The following is an 18431-nucleotide window of genomic DNA, read 5'->3' as shown; positions in this document are numbered from 1 at the left end:
AAGGGTGTCGTGGCCTTGCCTTGCCTGGCTCCATGGGAGTCCTCAGGACCATGGAAGCCATGGGTATGTTTGTGTTTTCTACCATTATACCTCGATATGTGTCTCTGTGCATACGTGCATATGTATGTGTGTATGTGTATCTGATAAGTATGTGTCTTAATTAGGGTTACTGTTGTTGTGATGAAACACCATGATCAAAGCAACTCGAGGAGGAAAGACTTGAGTTCATCTTTCACCTCCAGATAAGTCCATCACCGAGAGAAGTCAGGGCAGGAACCCAAACAGGGCAGCAATCTGGAGGCAGGAGTTGATGCAGAAGCCATGCAGGGGTGCTGTTTACTGGCTTGCTCCCCATGACTTGCTCAGCCTCTTTTCTTAACCACAAGCCTACCCTCTCACATCAATCAACTAAGAAAATGCTCTGTGGGCTTGCCTACAGCCCAGTCTTAAGGAGGCGTTTTCTCAGCTGGGGTTCCCTCCTCTCACGTGACTCTTGCCTGTGTCAAGTTGACATAAAGTGGCCAGCACAGCAAGTGACAGGCTTCAAGACAGGCTTGGAACATACATTCTATAAAAAAGTGTTGATGGGCAGCTAAGATGGCTTGGTGGGTTAGGTGCTTGCTGCCAAGCCCAGCAACCTGAGTTCAATCCCTGGGACCCACATAAAGATGGAAAGAACCAACTGCCAGCTGTCTTTTGACCTCCATACAAATAAATAAATTTTGCACACACACAAATAAGTAAATTTTTTTAAAAAAAGAGTTTCAACAGTGCATGATTTTGATTTGGGAAGAATGAGCTCTATCAAATTGAGAGAGGATTTCTAACTTGAGATTACAACAGGAATTCTGGTTTTGTTTGTTTGTTTACATCAATTTGAGGGCTGGAGGCATGGCTCAGTTACAGTACTTATATGGCGTTCATGAGGCCAGAGGTTCAATCTCATAACTTTCGGAGAAAGAGAGAATTCAGAACCACAGGAAACATAGAACAGAAGTTACTTTGTTCTATTCAGGATAGTAATTCCAAGTCCGTAGTCTCCATTAGGCGCAAAGGCAGTAGAATTGTGAAGAACATCAAGATTGGGAAACCAGTTCTTTTTTGCCAACAGACCATGATCTAAAAGAAACTCAGCTTTGATAAGAGACAAAGACAGATGCACAGCATAAGAGAACCAGAAACACAATGAAGCTGGGAACTGGGAGGGATATCTGCTTGAGGTTTCTGGCAAGATTTCCTGAAGGAAGTGTCCTCTTGGAGGAACTGTGGAGGATGAATGAGTATGAATTAAGCAGAAGTGTGAAGGGCTGGGAAGTATCCAGGTGTGAATGAACCATGCATCTGGGAAGTGGGAACTAGCGCTAAGTCTGGGTTGGGTGTGCGAGTGTGAACATTGGATCAGCACAGTACACAGACAGGTGGTGGTGGGGTTTCAGGTCACAGACACTTGCTTCCCTGTGGCTGTAGAGGCAGCAACCCCACATGCAGGGTCTGACTGGCGTAGCCCTGGCGAATGAGCCATTTCTGGCTTATAGAAGCCACCTTCTCACTGTGGCCTCACGGTGCAGAAATCCCGGTGCTCCTCCTTCTGTGAAAGACCCCAGTCCAACAGGACACCCTCCTTCTGTTCTTTTGAACCTTAGGTAGCTCCTTACAAACCCTGTCTTGGATGCAGTCCACTGAGAGCTAGGTTGTCAGGGTATGACTATATGGAGAGGCGTTTCCAGTTCTATTAGCAGACGTCTGAAAGGCAGCTGGCGTAGCTTTTACTTCCCTGCACAGCCCTTTCTTAAGCTTTCTAGCTGCTATCTTAAGAAAATTATAGGGAAGTGGGTGATATTAATTTTGATGGTGCATTTTATGTGCTCTACCATATCTAAAATATTAATATTTTACTATGCAATCAGTATTTTAGATGCTTGTACTTTAACTTGCATACAAAGACTTAAAACTATGTATTCTTTTGTTTTTTGAGACAGGGTTTCTCTGTGCAACAGTCCTAGCTGCCCTGGAACTAGCTCTTGTAAACCTCGAACTCACAGAGATTCACCTGCCTCTGCCTCCCGAGTGCTGGGATTAAAGGGCTGCGCCATCAGTGCCCGGCTGGTGTGTATTTTAAACTAACAGCACAGTGTGGACTAGAGGACCAGATGGATTTAGAGATCCAGTACTCCCACAGGAAAGGTCTTGCTGTGCTGGGCAGCACCGCTGTAGGTGACAGAAAAGCCTCTGGCACGGCCCTAAAGTGGCACAGCTGTGAGCTCATCGCTGTGTGACCTAAGGAGCAGGTGAGGCTCTTGTGTTTGCAAGTGGCCTGGGGAAGATCTGGGATGCTGGAAGACACTGAGGCAGCTCTGTGGTAAAACAGCAGGAGCGGGACCAGCCATGCAGCGGGTGAGGGACAAACACACCGTGCAGGCACAGCTTACTTGGGAGTTTTATTGAGATAAAGGGAGTGGGAGAAGAGAGAGAGATACAGAGAGAAGGAGGAAGAGGAAGAAGAGGCAAAGACCAGCCTGCCTCTTCAAAAGAGCAGTGGAAAAGAGAGATGGGGAGTGGGTCAAGCTTGTCTCTTAAAGGGACCTTTTGTACCTGCATACTTAGGTAGTCACGTAGCAGCCATAGGACCCTGGGCTGGCCAGGGTCCTGCCTGGGTGCGTCCTGTCAGGTGACAAGGGCCAGCGTAGTGCTTAAATCCTGACAAGTTCTTCTTATAGTAATTTACTGCAGACATAGGGAGGCCTAGCTGAGAAGGCGGGCCACAGGTCTAAAGGGGAGCTGCTTCACACTTGTGCTTAGGAAAGCGTTGTGTTTGATATGCCATTTATGCCTATAGATGAGCATATAGTTGCAAAAATGAAGTCTGAGTTTTAGGGCATGACATGCTGGTTGCTGGAGATGTTCTACTGATCTCTGGCCTGGACAAGTCATTCCTTCTAGGAGGGACGGAAATCGTTATCACTGATCTCTGGCCTGGACAAGTCATTCCTTCTAAGAGGGACGGAAATCGTATCAGGAGCCTCGAATTCCTGAATAGGTGTGCAGCCGTGGGCACAGTGATCTTTATTTCCAGCACTCATGCCCTAAAATGCATAGGGCCCTGGAATATGAGGCACCACACAGTGAAGAAACCCCTCCTAGACTCTGTGGTTCCACAGCCCTGCTCCCTTCTCTGAATTCCCTTTCTCTTCTCCCTTATTCCTCCGGCAGATATTGATGAATGCCAGCAGGGGGCGCACAGCTGCGGCGAGAATGCCAAGTGCACCAACACGGAGGGAGGCTACAACTGCACTTGCATGGGCCGCCCATCTGCACCTGGACTGGCTTGCCCTGGTAGGCGGATGGATGGTCCAGGTCAACTGGGAGGAACTTGGTGCAGGAAATCCTGATTGCCTTGGGGATTCTAGAAATCACTGTTTAATGAGTGCTGGACAGCCGGATTCCATTGAGAGTTTGGTGTTGGGCCTCAGAACTTGAGATGGATGTTAACTTCATAGCATCTGTAATAAACTTTTATTATTATTATTATTATCATTATCATTATTCACAGTTCAGTAAAGATAGTTCTCCTTAACTCTGTGGCTACTCTCCCATTGGTTGGTTGTTTTCAGGGACCGTGGGAAAAACTTTGCAGGACTAGGCAAGTCAAAACTAGATCTGGGCTTGTAATAGTATATTTTGTTTATTTCAGTACATACAAATGTTAGAACTTTCAGAGCTAACCTGTATAAAATTTTACATCTACTTGAATTTTGGTACTAAGTCTTAAAAGTCTGGTATGCGTTTTATGCACACAGTATGCCTCAGTATGGACTAAGCCATGGCATCATTGGTACCATGGCACCATGTGTTGCCCAGCATAGGGCAGCTTTTCAGTGGTGGGGCAGTAACCGGAGAAGAGTCACTTTCAAGAATTTTTGTTTGTTTCTTTGTTCTTTGTTTCTCAAGACAGGGCTTTTCTGTATAACAGCCCAGGCTGTCCCAGAACTTGCTTTGTAGACCAGGCTGGTCTCGAACTCTAAGAGCTCCACGTGCCTCTGCCTCCAGTGCAGGATTAAAAGCATGCACCAAGAATTTCTCAAGGACTACTTTCAAGAATTGCTTTTTAAAGCCAGTATGTCTTGGCGTGAATTAGCAACCCAGCCAGCTTTTGTTTCTTTAAGACGGTCACCACTATTTCCACTTCATAAACCATGCCATCTGCGTCCCACAAAGAAGCTGGTTCCCCAAGGCTCTGGCAGCCAGGGCAGGGCTCTTGCCCTCCCAGCTCTGCATAGAAGTTCTTACTTTCCTGGGTTCTGGATTTTATAGTGACTCGGTTTTTTCTCAAATTATTTCCTCCATTGAAAGGGTATTGAAGGTAGGTATTGACTGGTGCCTGCAGTCCCCGTAGTTGGGAGGCTGAGGCAGGGGGATTGCCACGAGTTTGAGGACAACCTGAGTTACTGAGAGACCCTGCCCCACTCAAAAAAAAAATAAAGACAAAGAAGGAAAGAAAAAATACTGAAATACTTGATTGCACACCCAATGCCTTCCCTTTAAGAAGTCTTTCCTCTGTTACTAAAGCATTTCCTTCCCATCAGTTGCTGCAGTCTTGTGTCTGACAGGGTCCCCAGATCATTTCAGATTGAGGATTGCCCCTCCTTTCTTTGTCTCTAGTATACTTTGTATCTGATGGCCCAAATCCAGAGAAAGGGGCTTAGCTTCTCAATTGCTGATACAAGGCTTGGTAAGGAAAGGTGGGGCTTATGATTCCTGATATTTTCACCCTAAGCTGTTCACAAAAACTCAAAATCAAAGTCATGTTTTTGACTGTTCCAGGCTCTACCTCACCCCCTATCCTTGGGGAAGATGACCGCCATTTGGTCAGAAATAGCAACCCAGAATGCCCGCCATCACATGACGGGTTCTGCCTGCATGGTGGTGTGTGCATGTATGTTGAAGCGGTGGACAGCTACGCGTGCAAGTAAGTCAAGAGTCCTTCCAGTGGCACAAGAGAATTTTGTGATCTATGACGTTCAGGGATTCTGTAAAATGTGTACAGTGGAGACCTTTCTGTCGGAGGTGGTGGGCTTTCTTTTACTTAAGTAACTTGACGGCATAGTGTGGAGATTCAGTCCTCATTCAACACGAAGAAGGCAGATTTGGAGGAGATTTACTAAAAGCAATTTAGTTTCAGCCGGATTCTAGATTTATAAAAATGTCTCAGCACTGCTCATACTGGACTTACTTCCTCTAGTGTCTAAAGTGTTAAAAAGTTTCCTTTTCTGTCACATAGTCCAGTTCTCATTGTTGTCTTAGTAGCAGCAGGAGGGATGAATCAGTTGCCGTTTGTCCCTTTTAGCTCCCCTGAGTAATATGGCAGACCAAGATATGACCTGAAGAGATTCCAAAGACCTGAAACTCTGAGACCCTCCCATGGAGCTCACACAGAGGGCCTTTCCTGTGTAGTAAAAGTCACATGGGGGGGGGGGCTTTGGAGAACGATGAGTGGATAAAGGAAGGGAGTCCAAGTTCAGATCTCTGTACCATGTAAAAAGGCTGGGAGTGGGGGCAGACAGGAGGGTGGTTGCTGGATCAGTGAATTCACTGAGAGACCGTGTCTCTAAACATAGGTGAAAGGTCTGGACAGGCTCATTGGGTAAATACTCTCCCTACCAAACCCAGACCCGAGTTCAGTCCCCAAGAATCACATAGTAGGAGAGGACCATGCTCATGCAAGCTGTCCTCTGACTTGCACACATGCTCTGTGTGGCATCTCTGCAGTCATACACACACATACACACATACATATACATGCACACATATATACACAGACACACACAGACATGCACACATAGACACATACACACATATATACCCATGCACCCATACATCCATGTACCCAGACACACATATATACACACATTCAGCCATGCACCCATATACACATACACATATACACATACACACAAACATACACCCATGTACCTATACACACATACACCCATCATATACACTCACACATACATTCATCACAATACACACACACAAATGATAATTTTTAAGAAGTGGAGAGCAAAGGGGGAAGACACTGGTGTCTATTTTTGGTCTCCATGTGCATCTGCATGCCCACCTACATACACATATCCACACATACAAAAATCCAAATATGCAGTACCTAATTCAGGACTGAATTTAACTTTTAATGAATTTTACATGTTCAAAGCAATGTGAGGGAATGGATATATATGTAAAATACATAGTCTCTCATGGTGGGATCCTCCTGTGATCCTCCTGAGTAGATATTATGGGATTAAACAATTCTGTATTTTTTGTTAATAATAATGGAAAAAGTCTAAATTATTGGGAAAAAGAAGACTCTATATGCTTTGACTGAGTGTATTTATATACCAGTGAGTGAGTGTGTGTGTGTGGTCTTACATTAGGAACATGTCAGCTTGACGAAAACTGTGGAATGTTTGGAAAATGGAAAATGACTCAGTTCCAGTAGAGTTCTGCTTCCAGGTTCATATTTGCATACTGTGATTTTCTAACTCAAGATACTTTTTTTCCCCTAAGACAGAGTTTCTCGGTAGCTTTGGAGCCTGTCCTGGAACTCTGTAGACCAGGCTGACCTTGAACTCACAAAGATCCGCCTGCCTCTGCCTCCTGAGTGCTGGGATTAAAGGCGTGCGCCACCACCACATAGCACTCAAGACGCTTTTAAGTATAACTTATAAAATCTAATTAATAGTCTTTAATGTTAGCAATCAAATGTTTTTATCTACACACTTTATCCTATCCTACCAAATACAAAATTATAAAACCAAATATCTAGTTGATTTGTCAATTTTTTTATTTACTCCATGGTAGTTAACTTTAGGTTCCTAAACCACTATTGCAATATGAAGGATGCCAGAGGCCTATAGTGCATTGTGATACTTCAGTATTTATTTCAATCTGATTCTGAAGATGCATCAACACCCCTCTCTTTTTATCATTAAGTCCCTATGAAAAGATCTTCTCTCTCTAGTTATGTTTTAAACACAGGTTACTACAAAATGACAGTTAAGTCAGGGCTGGGCTAAGGCATAGGAGCACACCTGTAACCCCAGCCCTTGGGAAATAGGAGGAGGAGGAGGAGAATCAGGAGTTCTAGGCCCTTCTTGGCTACATAGTTAATTGAAGGCCAGCCTGGGTCACTGGAGACCCTGTTTTAAATAAACAAACAAAGATGACACAGTTAAGGACCATTAACCAAAAGTAATATTTAAAAGCACTGGTGTTCATGGTCACTGGACCATAGCTTTATTTTGAATTGATTTAATAAAAATGTGGTTTAGCAAGTTCTCAGCACTTGCCTTCGTTTGCCCTGTCAAGCTCCCTTACATCGTATTAATTCCACAGTAACAGACCTCAGGGAGTGCCTGTCACTGCAGCTTGATCGGGAGCTCATCACTGTCTCTCTGCACAGAGCAGCTTCTAAGGGCTCTTCGTTCTTTGCTGGGAGCAAGATGCGGAGCCCAAGGCCCCGTGGTCTACAGGGGAGTGAGGCCTGACGTATCCAGTGCACTGGCTCCTATAACTTTGCTGGTCTGGTTGCTCAGGACTTTCCTGTAGGAGGCCTTGTTCTTTCTGATTTGGTTTTGGCCAGACACCATTCTAACTCATCGTTTTCGATGCCGGGCCCCATAGCAGGGCTGTGGAGCTTCCCGAGGACAGGTGGGTTTGGAGAATGCTCTGCCATTCCTCATGGATTCATGACGACTACAACTTTTAAGGATGCTTTACCCTTACTTGGTCTACAGTGACTTCGTATTGTTGACCATGGAAACTCAAACTTATTTGGCCCAGGAATTTTATTTCCTTCCTTCCTTCCTTCCTTGTTTAGCCAAACTAATTAATAATTTAAATAATCCAAAAAGACTCATGGCTGTGCCCCACCCCCTTGTCAACTGCTGGCTGTGCTAGGCTTTGAGAGGCTCCTCTATCAGCCTGCTTGGCTCTGCAGGACCCTGGCCATTTGACACACTCCTCAAGACCCCAGATCACCTTGATTCACAAATGGAGCCCATTAGCATCAAGCAGTTTAAAAAGAGATGGCTGCTAGGGATTGTCAATAAGTAGCTGTAGCCAAAGTTAGCTAGAATTAAAATAGACCCCAGAAAGCCTGACTAACTTTTAAGCCTCCGCTTCAGCTCCTGCTGTCATTTGCCTAGTCAGTTCTAGAACATTGTCTTTCAGAGGTGAACAGAACAGAAAGCCCTGTTGAGAGCAACACAGTGTTAAGTGTGCTAGGGAGCTCGGTTTTGACATCTGAGAGCCATGTGAGTCAGAGCCGACAATCAGCTGTGTGAGCTCGTGCAGGTTATTTAGTGCTGAGCCTGTTTCCTCTCCTGTAAAATAGGAGACATCTACAAAAAAAAAAATTACTGAGTTAAGAAAATAGTGATTGAAAACAGTCATAGGTGATTAGTAATTGTTGTTCCTTTTCTTTCCCTCAGAAAGTGACTCCCCACTTTTCTTTTGGTGGTAGAACTAGGGGACAGACTCCAGACCTTCTGGAGATTTCAACAGTGCCTTTCCATGCGTGTCTTCCCAGCAGAGATGCTGGAATCAGAAAAAAGCGGGGCCGTCGAGGGGTTGATGGTAGATCCAGGGCTATGAGGAGACATTTTAATAGGTTTTTTTAGGGTTTTTTTTTTTTTTTTTTTTTTTTTTTTTTAAAGTTAATTCTGCTGTGAAGAAAGTGAAGTTGCTTCTCTGAGCTCTGGTTCCAGAAACAAGCATTTCCAGTAGATGGCAGCCTTGCTTCACTTACCTTATATTTACAATGATCCATTGCGCAGGAAGGTGTTTATAGGCAAACGGCCCCTTGCCCTCTTGGGTCGCTAATATTTTTTTCTTCACATTTTCTCTTGGGCTAGTGGTGAGCTTTACAAACAGCAGCAGTTTCTCCATAGCCTAAGCTCTGCTTCCTGTCCAGAGCCTGCGTGTGGTCTTCTATTACAGCCTGATGTTCAACAAGGTTCCCTGCCTTCCACTTCTTTCCTTTGACCTACAACCATTGTGGTCCGGTCAGACTTCTGTTTCCAGGTCTCCCCTGGCTCTTGGGGCAGAATCACTCTGTGCTGGTTTAGAAAGGGTGTCTCCTGAGAGTTTACTTTCCATCAGCTTTCTGTGATGCCATATAGGAGCAGTACACAGTACATTACCTGAAGACAGGCAGAGAAGATGCGTGAATCACAGCGCTTTTAGCTCACATCACAGGCTCCCAAAGCTGAATCCAGAAAGGTGTAGGAAGAGAGACACCGCGTATCGAGTTTGTAAGTATCAGGTGCCAGGGGTCTCTGGTTGACTTGTGTTTCTGCGCCATCTACAGCTGTGTCGTTGGCTATGTTGGGGAGCGATGTCAGCACCGAGACTTGCGATGGTGGGAGCTGCGCCACGCCGGCCAAGGGCAGGAACGCGACATCACTGTGGTGACTGTCTGTGTGGTCGCGCTAGTCCTGCTGCTCTTCTTGGGGATCTGGGGGCTTTACTACTACAGGTAATCCTTTCTTTCCCTTGGGACCTGATGCCCTCTTTTCTGAGCCCTTCCCAGAAATGCCTACTTCCTTGGGATGAACTTGAGCAAAATACTGCATTTAAAGGCAGGAACAAGCTTTTTTGCCTGACGTCATTATACTAATACATCAGTGGTCCTCCTTTTCCTCCCCAGTCATTGCATAAGATTTGTGGGCCTTCATTTTGGTGACGGTGAGGCTCGAACCCAGAACCTCACACTAGTTAGACTGAGCTACAGCCTCAGACCTTATTTCCCACAATGCATCACTGCAGTCCAGTCATTTTCTTTCAGTATCATGTGCCTACATTGGCCTGCATAACTGTAATTTCTCATGACTGCCTGCTGGTAATTACCCACGACACTACTTGGTGTTAGAGCATTGTCTTCCCTAACTTGGGAAGGGATCTGGTCATTGGGGTTTGCTTTCAATAATTTAAAATTAATACTTTAAAACTGAAACAGTAACATGCAGTTCATCTCAAAACACCACCTTAGAGTCAAGGAGCAGGCATCTCACTGCTTGTGCCCATTTCCTTTTAAAGAATACCGTCGCACTGCCAGCAGCTGAGACAGCTTAGGAAGCGTTATAGTTTGTGCTAGTGAATCACAAGGCCTGGCTGCAGGGGCTTTATAAAACCATCCGTTTGAGTGCATCGTCTATGGCTATGGTCCCCTTACCTGCCCGGTGTCAGCTTTTTGGTGAGATGTAGAGCACCTTCTGCTTTCAGGAGATAAATATCCAACCACATTTACCAAAGCTGAATAAGCACGCCAGATACAACTGTTTCATATTCTGGAAAATTCAGTATGGTCAGCCAAGGCGCTTCCACCAAAGACCCTGCTATGCATACTGCAACAGTAAATAGCGTAGAATCTGCCTGAAATTCACAATTCAAATCCAAGTTAGTGCCTGGAGCCCCTCAGGCAGGCTTCCTCATTGGCGTGCATCAGTTTTCCTTGCTACAAGGTATGGGGAAATAGGACTTATTTCAAGAGTTCTTGTGAGCTTGAGCTAGTCTGAGTTAAGAGTTTACTGTAGACCTGGTGTTTTTGGTATGGTTTTTGCTACCTGAAGTTATTATGGTTTTGTATGAACAGTAATCTTTCCAATAAGAGGCATATACTTGAAAATCTTTTCCATCATCTCCTGAGAGATAAGATTCTCAGGGATAAACTTGAACTTTTAATTTGGTGACCCATGAGTATAACTGCACTTTTTTAAAAAAAAAAAAAAATAACTGCTCTTTTTAAGCCTATTATTTGTATTTTGTATATTTGTAGAAAAATATTGAGTTATCAATGGCTGGAAAGAATGTCAATAAGTAGATATTTTGCCAATAGATAGATGTTTGGCCAATAAATAGATGTTTGGCCAATGGAGTTTTTAAAAAAGAAAAGAAAAACTTTGCCAGATGTAGTGGCACACACCTATAATCCCAGTACTTAGGATGCAGAGGCAGGCTAATCTCTGTGAGTTCAAGGCCAGTCTAATCAGCCTAGTGAGTTTCAGGACAGCCAGGGCTACATAATAAGACTCTGTCTCAAAAAAAAAAAATCAAAATAAAACAAAAAAATAAGTTTATTTATGACATGATTAATTTTTGTTTGTCTTTTGTGTTAACACATGTGGCAATATTTTTCAGAAATCTGGATTTTTTTTAAAGACAAAGTCTTGCAGTGTAGCCTGGGCTAGCCTCACGCTCATGATTCTCTTCCTGTGGCCTCCCAAGTGTTGTGATTTCAAGTATACTTCAACACGCCTGCCTGACCAGTGGCTTGTGTGGCTTGAAAACCAGGGGCGAGGTGACGGTGGCTTTTCAGCTTCCAACTCCATATTCCCAATAACAAACACGATGAAGGCCGTAGGGGAGGACTCGGTCAGTAAAGCGTTTGCCATGCGAGCCTGAGGACCTGAGTTAAATCCTCAGCAGCTATGCTTTAAAACGTAAGATAAAATAAAGCAGGGTGCCACTGTGCACCTGCAATCTAAGCACCGGAGAGAGAGAAACAGGATCCCTGGGGCTTGATGACCAGCCAGGCAAACTTCAGGCTCACTGGAGACCCCCGTTTCAAATAAGATGTACAGTAACTGAGAAAGATGTCCAATGTCTACTTCTGACCTCCATGCGAGGGCACACTTCCATACAGATGCACACACGCAAACCTGTATACACACACACACACACACGATAAGAACTATTTCTTGACTAAGATTGTTCCAACTCTTTCTTGAGATGACAATGCACCAGAATTGTCCCTGTGAACGCCTCTGTGGCCATTTGCTTAGCAGTTCTGCCCCCTGGAGCTGCTCGCTGGCCTCGGGTTCTCAGAGCCAGGCTCAGCTACCTACATATGCACCATCTATAGATCTAATCTGACAAAGTAGCTGCTCTGGTGAGTGGGATGGGTTTTTGTTTTCCTTTTGAGATTGTCTCAGTTCGTTGGCTTCCTCTCAGGACTCAGAAGCCACTCTCAGAAACCCCAAAGAACCCCTATGAAGAGTGGAGCAGAAGCACAAGTAATGATGGACCTGACCGCAGCAGGACTGGGATGTCTTCTTGCCCCCAACCTTGGGTAATGTTATCAAATTACATGAAGCTAAGAACTGGCTTGATGAGAATCACTGTTCTCCCGGGTGGTGTTGGCACATTCCTTTGGTCCTAGCATTCAAGAGGCAGAGGTAGGTAGATCTCTGTGAGTTAGAGTTCAAGGCCAACCTGGTCTGTAGAGTGAGTTCCAGGAGAGCCAGGACTGTTTCACAGAGAAGCACTGTCTCGAAAAACAAAACAAAACAAAACCCAAACAAACAAAAACCACTGCTCATTTTCCTCTTTCTTCATGCCTTTCAGAGAAACTGAAACCTGTTCTCAAAATGTGTCTTTTAGCCTTAGCATCCAGCCAATCTTCAGCAAATACTTTAATCTCAGGACCCCTGTTCTTAATCAATATAGCTTTCTGACGATGCTAAGATCCATCTTCATAAACGCCGTGAGCATGGGACTTAGGCCCTTTCCCTAAGCAGAGTTCAGTGATTTGAGGCTCATGACTTGGTGGACTGCTAAACTACCTGCTCTGCAACTTCACAGGCTGTCGAGGTATAGACTGCATGTGTAATTAACCTCATCTAAGTCCTAGGAAAGAAGGAGAAGTGGTTCCTGCTTGTCTCTTTTAAGTATTTATATATAAAAAAGATCAAAACTCCATGCTGTGGTGGTGAGCAGCTTGTTGGCTCTGAGCTCCATTCGGAAGCCCAGGCTGCTGAGCTGTGTCCTCCCAGCTGTCATAACTGCCATCCCCACCAAATGCTGCTGCACACGTCAGATGGAGCTAGGGAGAGAGAGAGCTGAGTCCCCAAACCGGGAAGAGAAGCAGCAGCGGAAACAAATCTGTTCCCATCAGCTGCCTTCATGGCAGCCAGTGTCCTGGAGCCTGTGTCATTCTGGCACAGAGGCACACGGTTGAAAATGTGCAGTGCACGTCTTGACTGGGGCCAGAAATAATGAGCCCATGCCCTTGCACAGCAGGGCCATTGTATTGACGCTGCAATATGTCACTGCAGAGAGCGTTCATGAGGAGGCAACAAAGGGGGACGGGTGTAGTGGGAAGCAGAGAGAGAAACCAGAGCAGGGCTCCTACGAGTCAGCTTCATCACCAGCCTGTCTGCCCTTGTACCTCATTGGCACCGCTCGTTAAACCTCCCCACACTTCTCTTGATGAGAAAGACAGGTGTAGAAGTCCTGCCCTCTGCCTTTAACTCTGAATTCTAGGTCCTACCTGTGGAGGGCTCCTTTCTGAACCACACAGTGAGCCCAACCCTTGGAGCAGTCCTCCTACCTGGTTACCTATTGACAAGGAAGGACTTCACCAGCCTGCATCCTGTATCCCAGGGCAGGACTTACTTCTATTCCTCCTCTTTCTATTTGATTTCTTTTAATACCTAACCTGCCTGACCTGAATGTAGGCCAGTAGGCTCTGCTCAGTCTGCATTGCAAGTGCTCAATCGGTTAGACAGTGCAAACAATGACAAAATGATTGTTGAGGAGCAAAGAGAAATGCCGTTGCAGTCATCTGGCCTCCCTTGTAGCACTCTGGCTCCTACGCTGCTCAACCGCGAGGAAGCAGCTGATGAATCCCAGCAAAATAGTAGCGGTGCTGTCGGCTATTAGTACTTACTGGAGACCCACATCACTCGGGACTTGTGCTTGCATGAATTATATATCACTGTAGTCTATACATACAGACACGTGGCATTGTCTGGCCAATGGGCAGGTACTTAGGAAACCTGTCGATGCTTGTACTGTTTGCAGCAAAATAGTAGCTCCTAGGGGTCCAAGACTCTTAACCCAAGATTCCAGAATCAGAGCAGGTTCTTCGGTAAAGATAGTTGTGTGCCCTAAAAGAAGTGAGTGCAAGGTTTCCAGTTAATACTGGAATCTCTCAGGGCTAGAGAGAGAGAGAGCTCAGGAGTTAGGATCACTGGCTTCTCTCCCAGAGGCCTGTGATCTGATTCCCAGTACTCATGGTGTCTCATAGCCATCTGTAACTCCAGTTCCAGAGAATCCAGGGCCTCTTCTGGTGCCATGAGCATCCAACATGCACCTAATGCACAGATATAAGTGTAATCAAAATACCTGTACACGCAATAAAATATTAAAGGAAAATTTAAAAACAGACTCTCTCCTTAGCCAAGATAAGTTGGCAAGGCCTTTCTTCCCACAGTCACCTTCCACTGAGTGCGTATGATAAGCCACAGCTTAATACTTATCATGGTGCCTTGTGAATTACAGCGATATCCCCCTTTTCCCTTGTCTTTTCTGCAGTTTGTGGTCCTAGAGGAGCACCAAGACCCCAAGAATGGGAGTCTGCCTGTAGCTGACCCGAATGGGCCCACAGTGGATGCTGGCCTGTCTTCTAACCTGCAGCCTGGTGAGCGGTTATATTTACTTTGATCTTGAGTGCTTCCCAACGAGAAGTGTCATTTAGTCACACAAAGATCATTAGCATCGTCTAAGCTGAGTGAGCACTGGGTGTTTCTGACATGCCATGTTGTTTAGAGAAATGCATCTAACTGCATTTCCCTCTTATATCAAGATTCTGTCTACTCCAACCCCAGGCAAACTGCAGTCTGCCAGGTCATTCTGAGTGAGCACACAGGACTCAGCCCCTGCCTGTGAGCTGAGTAGGACTGTAGCCGTACCATAGCTCCCATGGAGGTGGAAATGACTCTCGAAAAACAGGTTCCATGTGCAGGTGGGAGTGTTCGTATTAACGTAAGTTGACCCGGACATTGTCCTGGGGATTTCAAAATATTCTGGTCTTGTCAGGGGCTAGCCCTCAGCCAGAATCTTGGCTGTCTGAGAGTCCAGCCAGGCCACTAAAGGACCGTGAAATCAAGCCAAGTTCTCAAGCTCTCCTGGAACTCAATCTGCTTCGGGTAGAATAGAGTTGCACATCCTTTGATGTGATCCTTTTGCCAGAACGTGTATTATGATATGTCTCTTGGGTTTGGGTCTCAGATATCATTGTCCTTTACAATCCAGAGGGCAGTACTGAACATGCTTTTGTGTCATAAGCCTTTGGGAAGGCAAAGGGAATCTTGGAGCCAACAAAAACAGCTCCTCTGCTAATGGCAGGAGCCAGTTAAATGTCAGTGCTACTTCTATTTCTGATATTTCCTGTTGTGCGTATCACCATACCTCCCTCTCCCGATTTTCCATAGAGAGAACATAGGGTCTTATTATGGAAAACTCATTCTAAATTTCCATTTCATTTTGAATGTGCTCTGCTCTGTACCCCAGAACACTGAATTCAGTAAAAATTTTATTGCCTAGTTTGAGCAAGACGGGTATATTAAAGCACATATAGGAATTGAATAAAAACTGTAATAAATGATTTATTATGGTAACTGTTGCCTGTTGAAAATTCAGTATTTTCAATAGTTGCCTAGGTGTTATTGTTGCCAGCACTATTAGGAGACAAAAAAAAAACTGCCTTGTAGTTACTTTTCCTTGAACAACTAAAAGCACATCGCTCCTTTGGGAGATAATCTGCTTAGGAGGAACATGCGGTATGATGTTGCAACTTAATCCAAAACTCAGAGATTTAACAGAAATGTGGTTATACCAGAAAAGAATGAAGGATTTATATAGCTAGGGCAATACTCCAAGATGGGTTAAAAGTGTGGTTCACAACCTGTGGGTCATAACCTCTTTGGAGGGTCAAACAACCTTTCCATAGGGGTCACCTAAGACCATCTGCATATCAAATGTTTACATTATGATTCATAACAGCAGAAAAATTACAGGTATGAAGTATCCATAAAAATAATTTTATGGTAGGGGTCACCACAACATGAGAAACTATGTTAAATGGTTGGTGCTTTAGGAAGGCTGGAAACTCCTGTGTTAGGACATTTTCATTTGTATCCAGTCTACAGCAAATGCATTGATCCATTTTTTTTTTGAGCGACTCATTTGTTTTTCATGTGTGTGGTCCAATCCCTCATCCTGTGTCTGCAGTTCATAGATATTTGCCGTGAAAGTGCGTGCAGGGTTGGATGGGGAGGGAGAGTGAGGACGGAGTTGGAGGTTAGTTTTGGCTCTGAACCAGTGTGTTCTCTGTTCCTAGAAAGCATAGTCCTAGTGGTTGACCACAGAGCCATCTTCATTGACCTCAGCCAGTGCCCGTGGGCAAGGGTTAAATGAGGAACATTGAGCTGAGGGAAAGAGGGCCGTGATGGGAGGAAGGAAATGTGTTTCAAACCAGAACTTTGTTCTAAGGCATAATATGGTCTAGATGTGGAGATAGAAGGAAAACAGAGAAGGCAGAGGACCCTATCAGCTCTCTCCGTCATCTCAGCCAACCAAGACTATGTTAATTGTAAAAAAACGAGTCCCAAATAGGTTGAGGATGTGTTCCTTCATTTCTCATGTTCTAAGTCTATGATCCCAAGACTACTATAAAGGATCTCTTTTGCTAGATGATGTAAACAATGAAATCTCCTTCTCTCTTTCATCTCTCATCCTGTCCTCTTCTCCCTCCATGTTCTCCATCTCTTCCTCATTTATCCCTCCTCTTTCTTCTCCTCTTCCCCCTCCCATCTCCTTTGAATAGGGTCAGTGTGTCTGACTTCATGGAGACAGAAGCCCCACATATATGGAATGAGCACAGGGCAAAGCTGCTGGATCCCACCACCAAGTGACCAAGGTCCCCAGGAAATGGAGGGAAACTCCCTTTTACCCTCCTACAAGGAATGGCCTCTAGCCACGGGGGTTGAGAAGCTTCATTCTCTCCAGTCAGCTAATGGATCATGTCAACAAAGGGCCCCAGATCTACCACACCAAGCAGAGTGAGTTCAGTGGAAACTGGAAGTGGACAGAAGATGAAAGAACAAACCAGGCTGGCGGACAGGATGTTTTCTTTTAAAAAGTAGAGTACGACGTGCAGATATGGTCTTCCAATCTCTATGGCTAATCACCACTCAGTGTCCTGAACATAGACGCTTAGTTACATAACTGTGATTTTTGCTGCTTCCTCCAAGGAGTCCCAACTGAAGACTTTCAAAAGGAGAGTCAAGAAAATCATTAGAAACCAAAGTCAAGACATTCACGTGTTCTAAGCTGTGTCTTCTTCAATAGATTTTTTTTTTGTTCCTTTCCTTATTGCCTCAGAAGAAATGGTTAGAGCAGGTGATTACATGCTTTGTCAATTGCAAAATAATTTATATGATCTACACAAAAGCCTTAGCTCAATCTCATGAAATGGTTGGAACATTGTGACTATTGATGCTACACTATACGCACTTAATTCACTACTGGAGTGGCCTATCCTCATCATTTTGCCTTCTGGATTGTGATAAATTAGTGAAACTAATTGAAACCTAGAATATGATTTATTCAGAATTAGATCATTTTTTTTTTTACTTTAAAACCTGTGAATGAAAATACTTCATTTCAAAAACATTTCCTAGGAGGCATCAGTGTTTCTTAGTCATTAATGTCTTTTCCTTTTGGCAGTCTTTCCCAGGGAAAATGATAGATTCTGGTGTTTACATAGAATTTTTGACTTGTTTTAAGATGTGAGGTTGTAAGCAGATTGCTTGATTTATTTCCATCAGTGTCCTCCAGCTAAATAAAATCACCCTAAAAACATCAGCATCTTCGTATCTATTTGATGGCGTTGCTGTAGTTTGAGCTGAACCAGTGATTCGCTAGACTTGTCATAAAGAAAATTAAACTAACCCCAATGCCAGAAAGGGAAGGTGCATGCGGATTCTAATGTCACATCTTCCTCTAGCCAAGGCGTTGCTAATGCAGAGGGTGCAAGGCTCCGTACTGAGGCGTGGACGGTTGAGGCTCGGGTTAGCCATGATGTAGAAATATGTGTAAATATTTGAGGATGGGATGACTTGAGGTTTGAGGATCTTAGTCAATTCTTCAGTGTGGCACTTTCATCCGGCCAATTTAGGTTTGTTCTGAATTCAGTTTTGCTTCTGTTGGCCATGGGTAGCCTGGACTTTCTCAAGGCCTATCTCTTAGTTCTGGCAAGTGAACTGACCTCAGAATAATAACAGACATAGCCTCTCCACATGTTTCTTTCTATCCTCCCCAAGTTAACATGTTGACAGCCTTAACGAATTGAATTCCTCTTGTGTATTTGGACACACCTGCTTCAGAATCTCAAGATAGCCAGTGGAATATGAGGCCACAGTCACCCCAAAATATATCACAATGTTTGAATCAGAAAACCCCCACTTCCTTTGAGCTTTGCACTGATAAGGAAACCTTAGACATTGGGACATTGTGAGTGTTTACGCTGGCCACCCCAGCAGCCTCTGGTCAGGTTAAAACAGAAGCATGCTGTATGTTCTTCAGTTAGTCCA

General features: G+C 44.6%; 1 protein-coding gene across 1 annotated transcript in view; it reads left to right on the top strand.

The window, feature by feature from the left end:
• The window catches only part of Egf (epidermal growth factor), a 93049-nt gene extending 75362 nt beyond the window's left edge, over positions 1-17687 (top strand). Inside the window, exons 21-26 of the mRNA XM_057793000.1 lie at positions 3211-3333; positions 4822-4966; positions 9365-9532; positions 12007-12124; positions 14371-14476; positions 16664-17687. Of these exons, the coding sequence (XP_057648983.1) occupies positions 3211-3333; positions 4822-4966; positions 9365-9532; positions 12007-12124; positions 14371-14476; positions 16664-16902 (899 nt within the window). The 3' untranslated portion in view covers positions 16903-17687. The remainder of the gene's footprint in view (positions 1-3210; positions 3334-4821; positions 4967-9364; positions 9533-12006; positions 12125-14370; positions 14477-16663) is intronic.
• Positions 17688-18431: the final 744 nt, after the last annotated feature.

The sequence above is a fragment of the Chionomys nivalis genome, chromosome 18 (assembly GCF_950005125.1).
Source record: "Chionomys nivalis chromosome 18, mChiNiv1.1, whole genome shotgun sequence".
NCBI classification, from domain to species: domain Eukaryota; kingdom Metazoa; phylum Chordata; class Mammalia; order Rodentia; family Cricetidae; genus Chionomys; species Chionomys nivalis.
The sequence above is the reverse complement of the archived record's forward strand: the minus strand, read 5'-3'. Positions and strand labels throughout refer to the sequence as shown.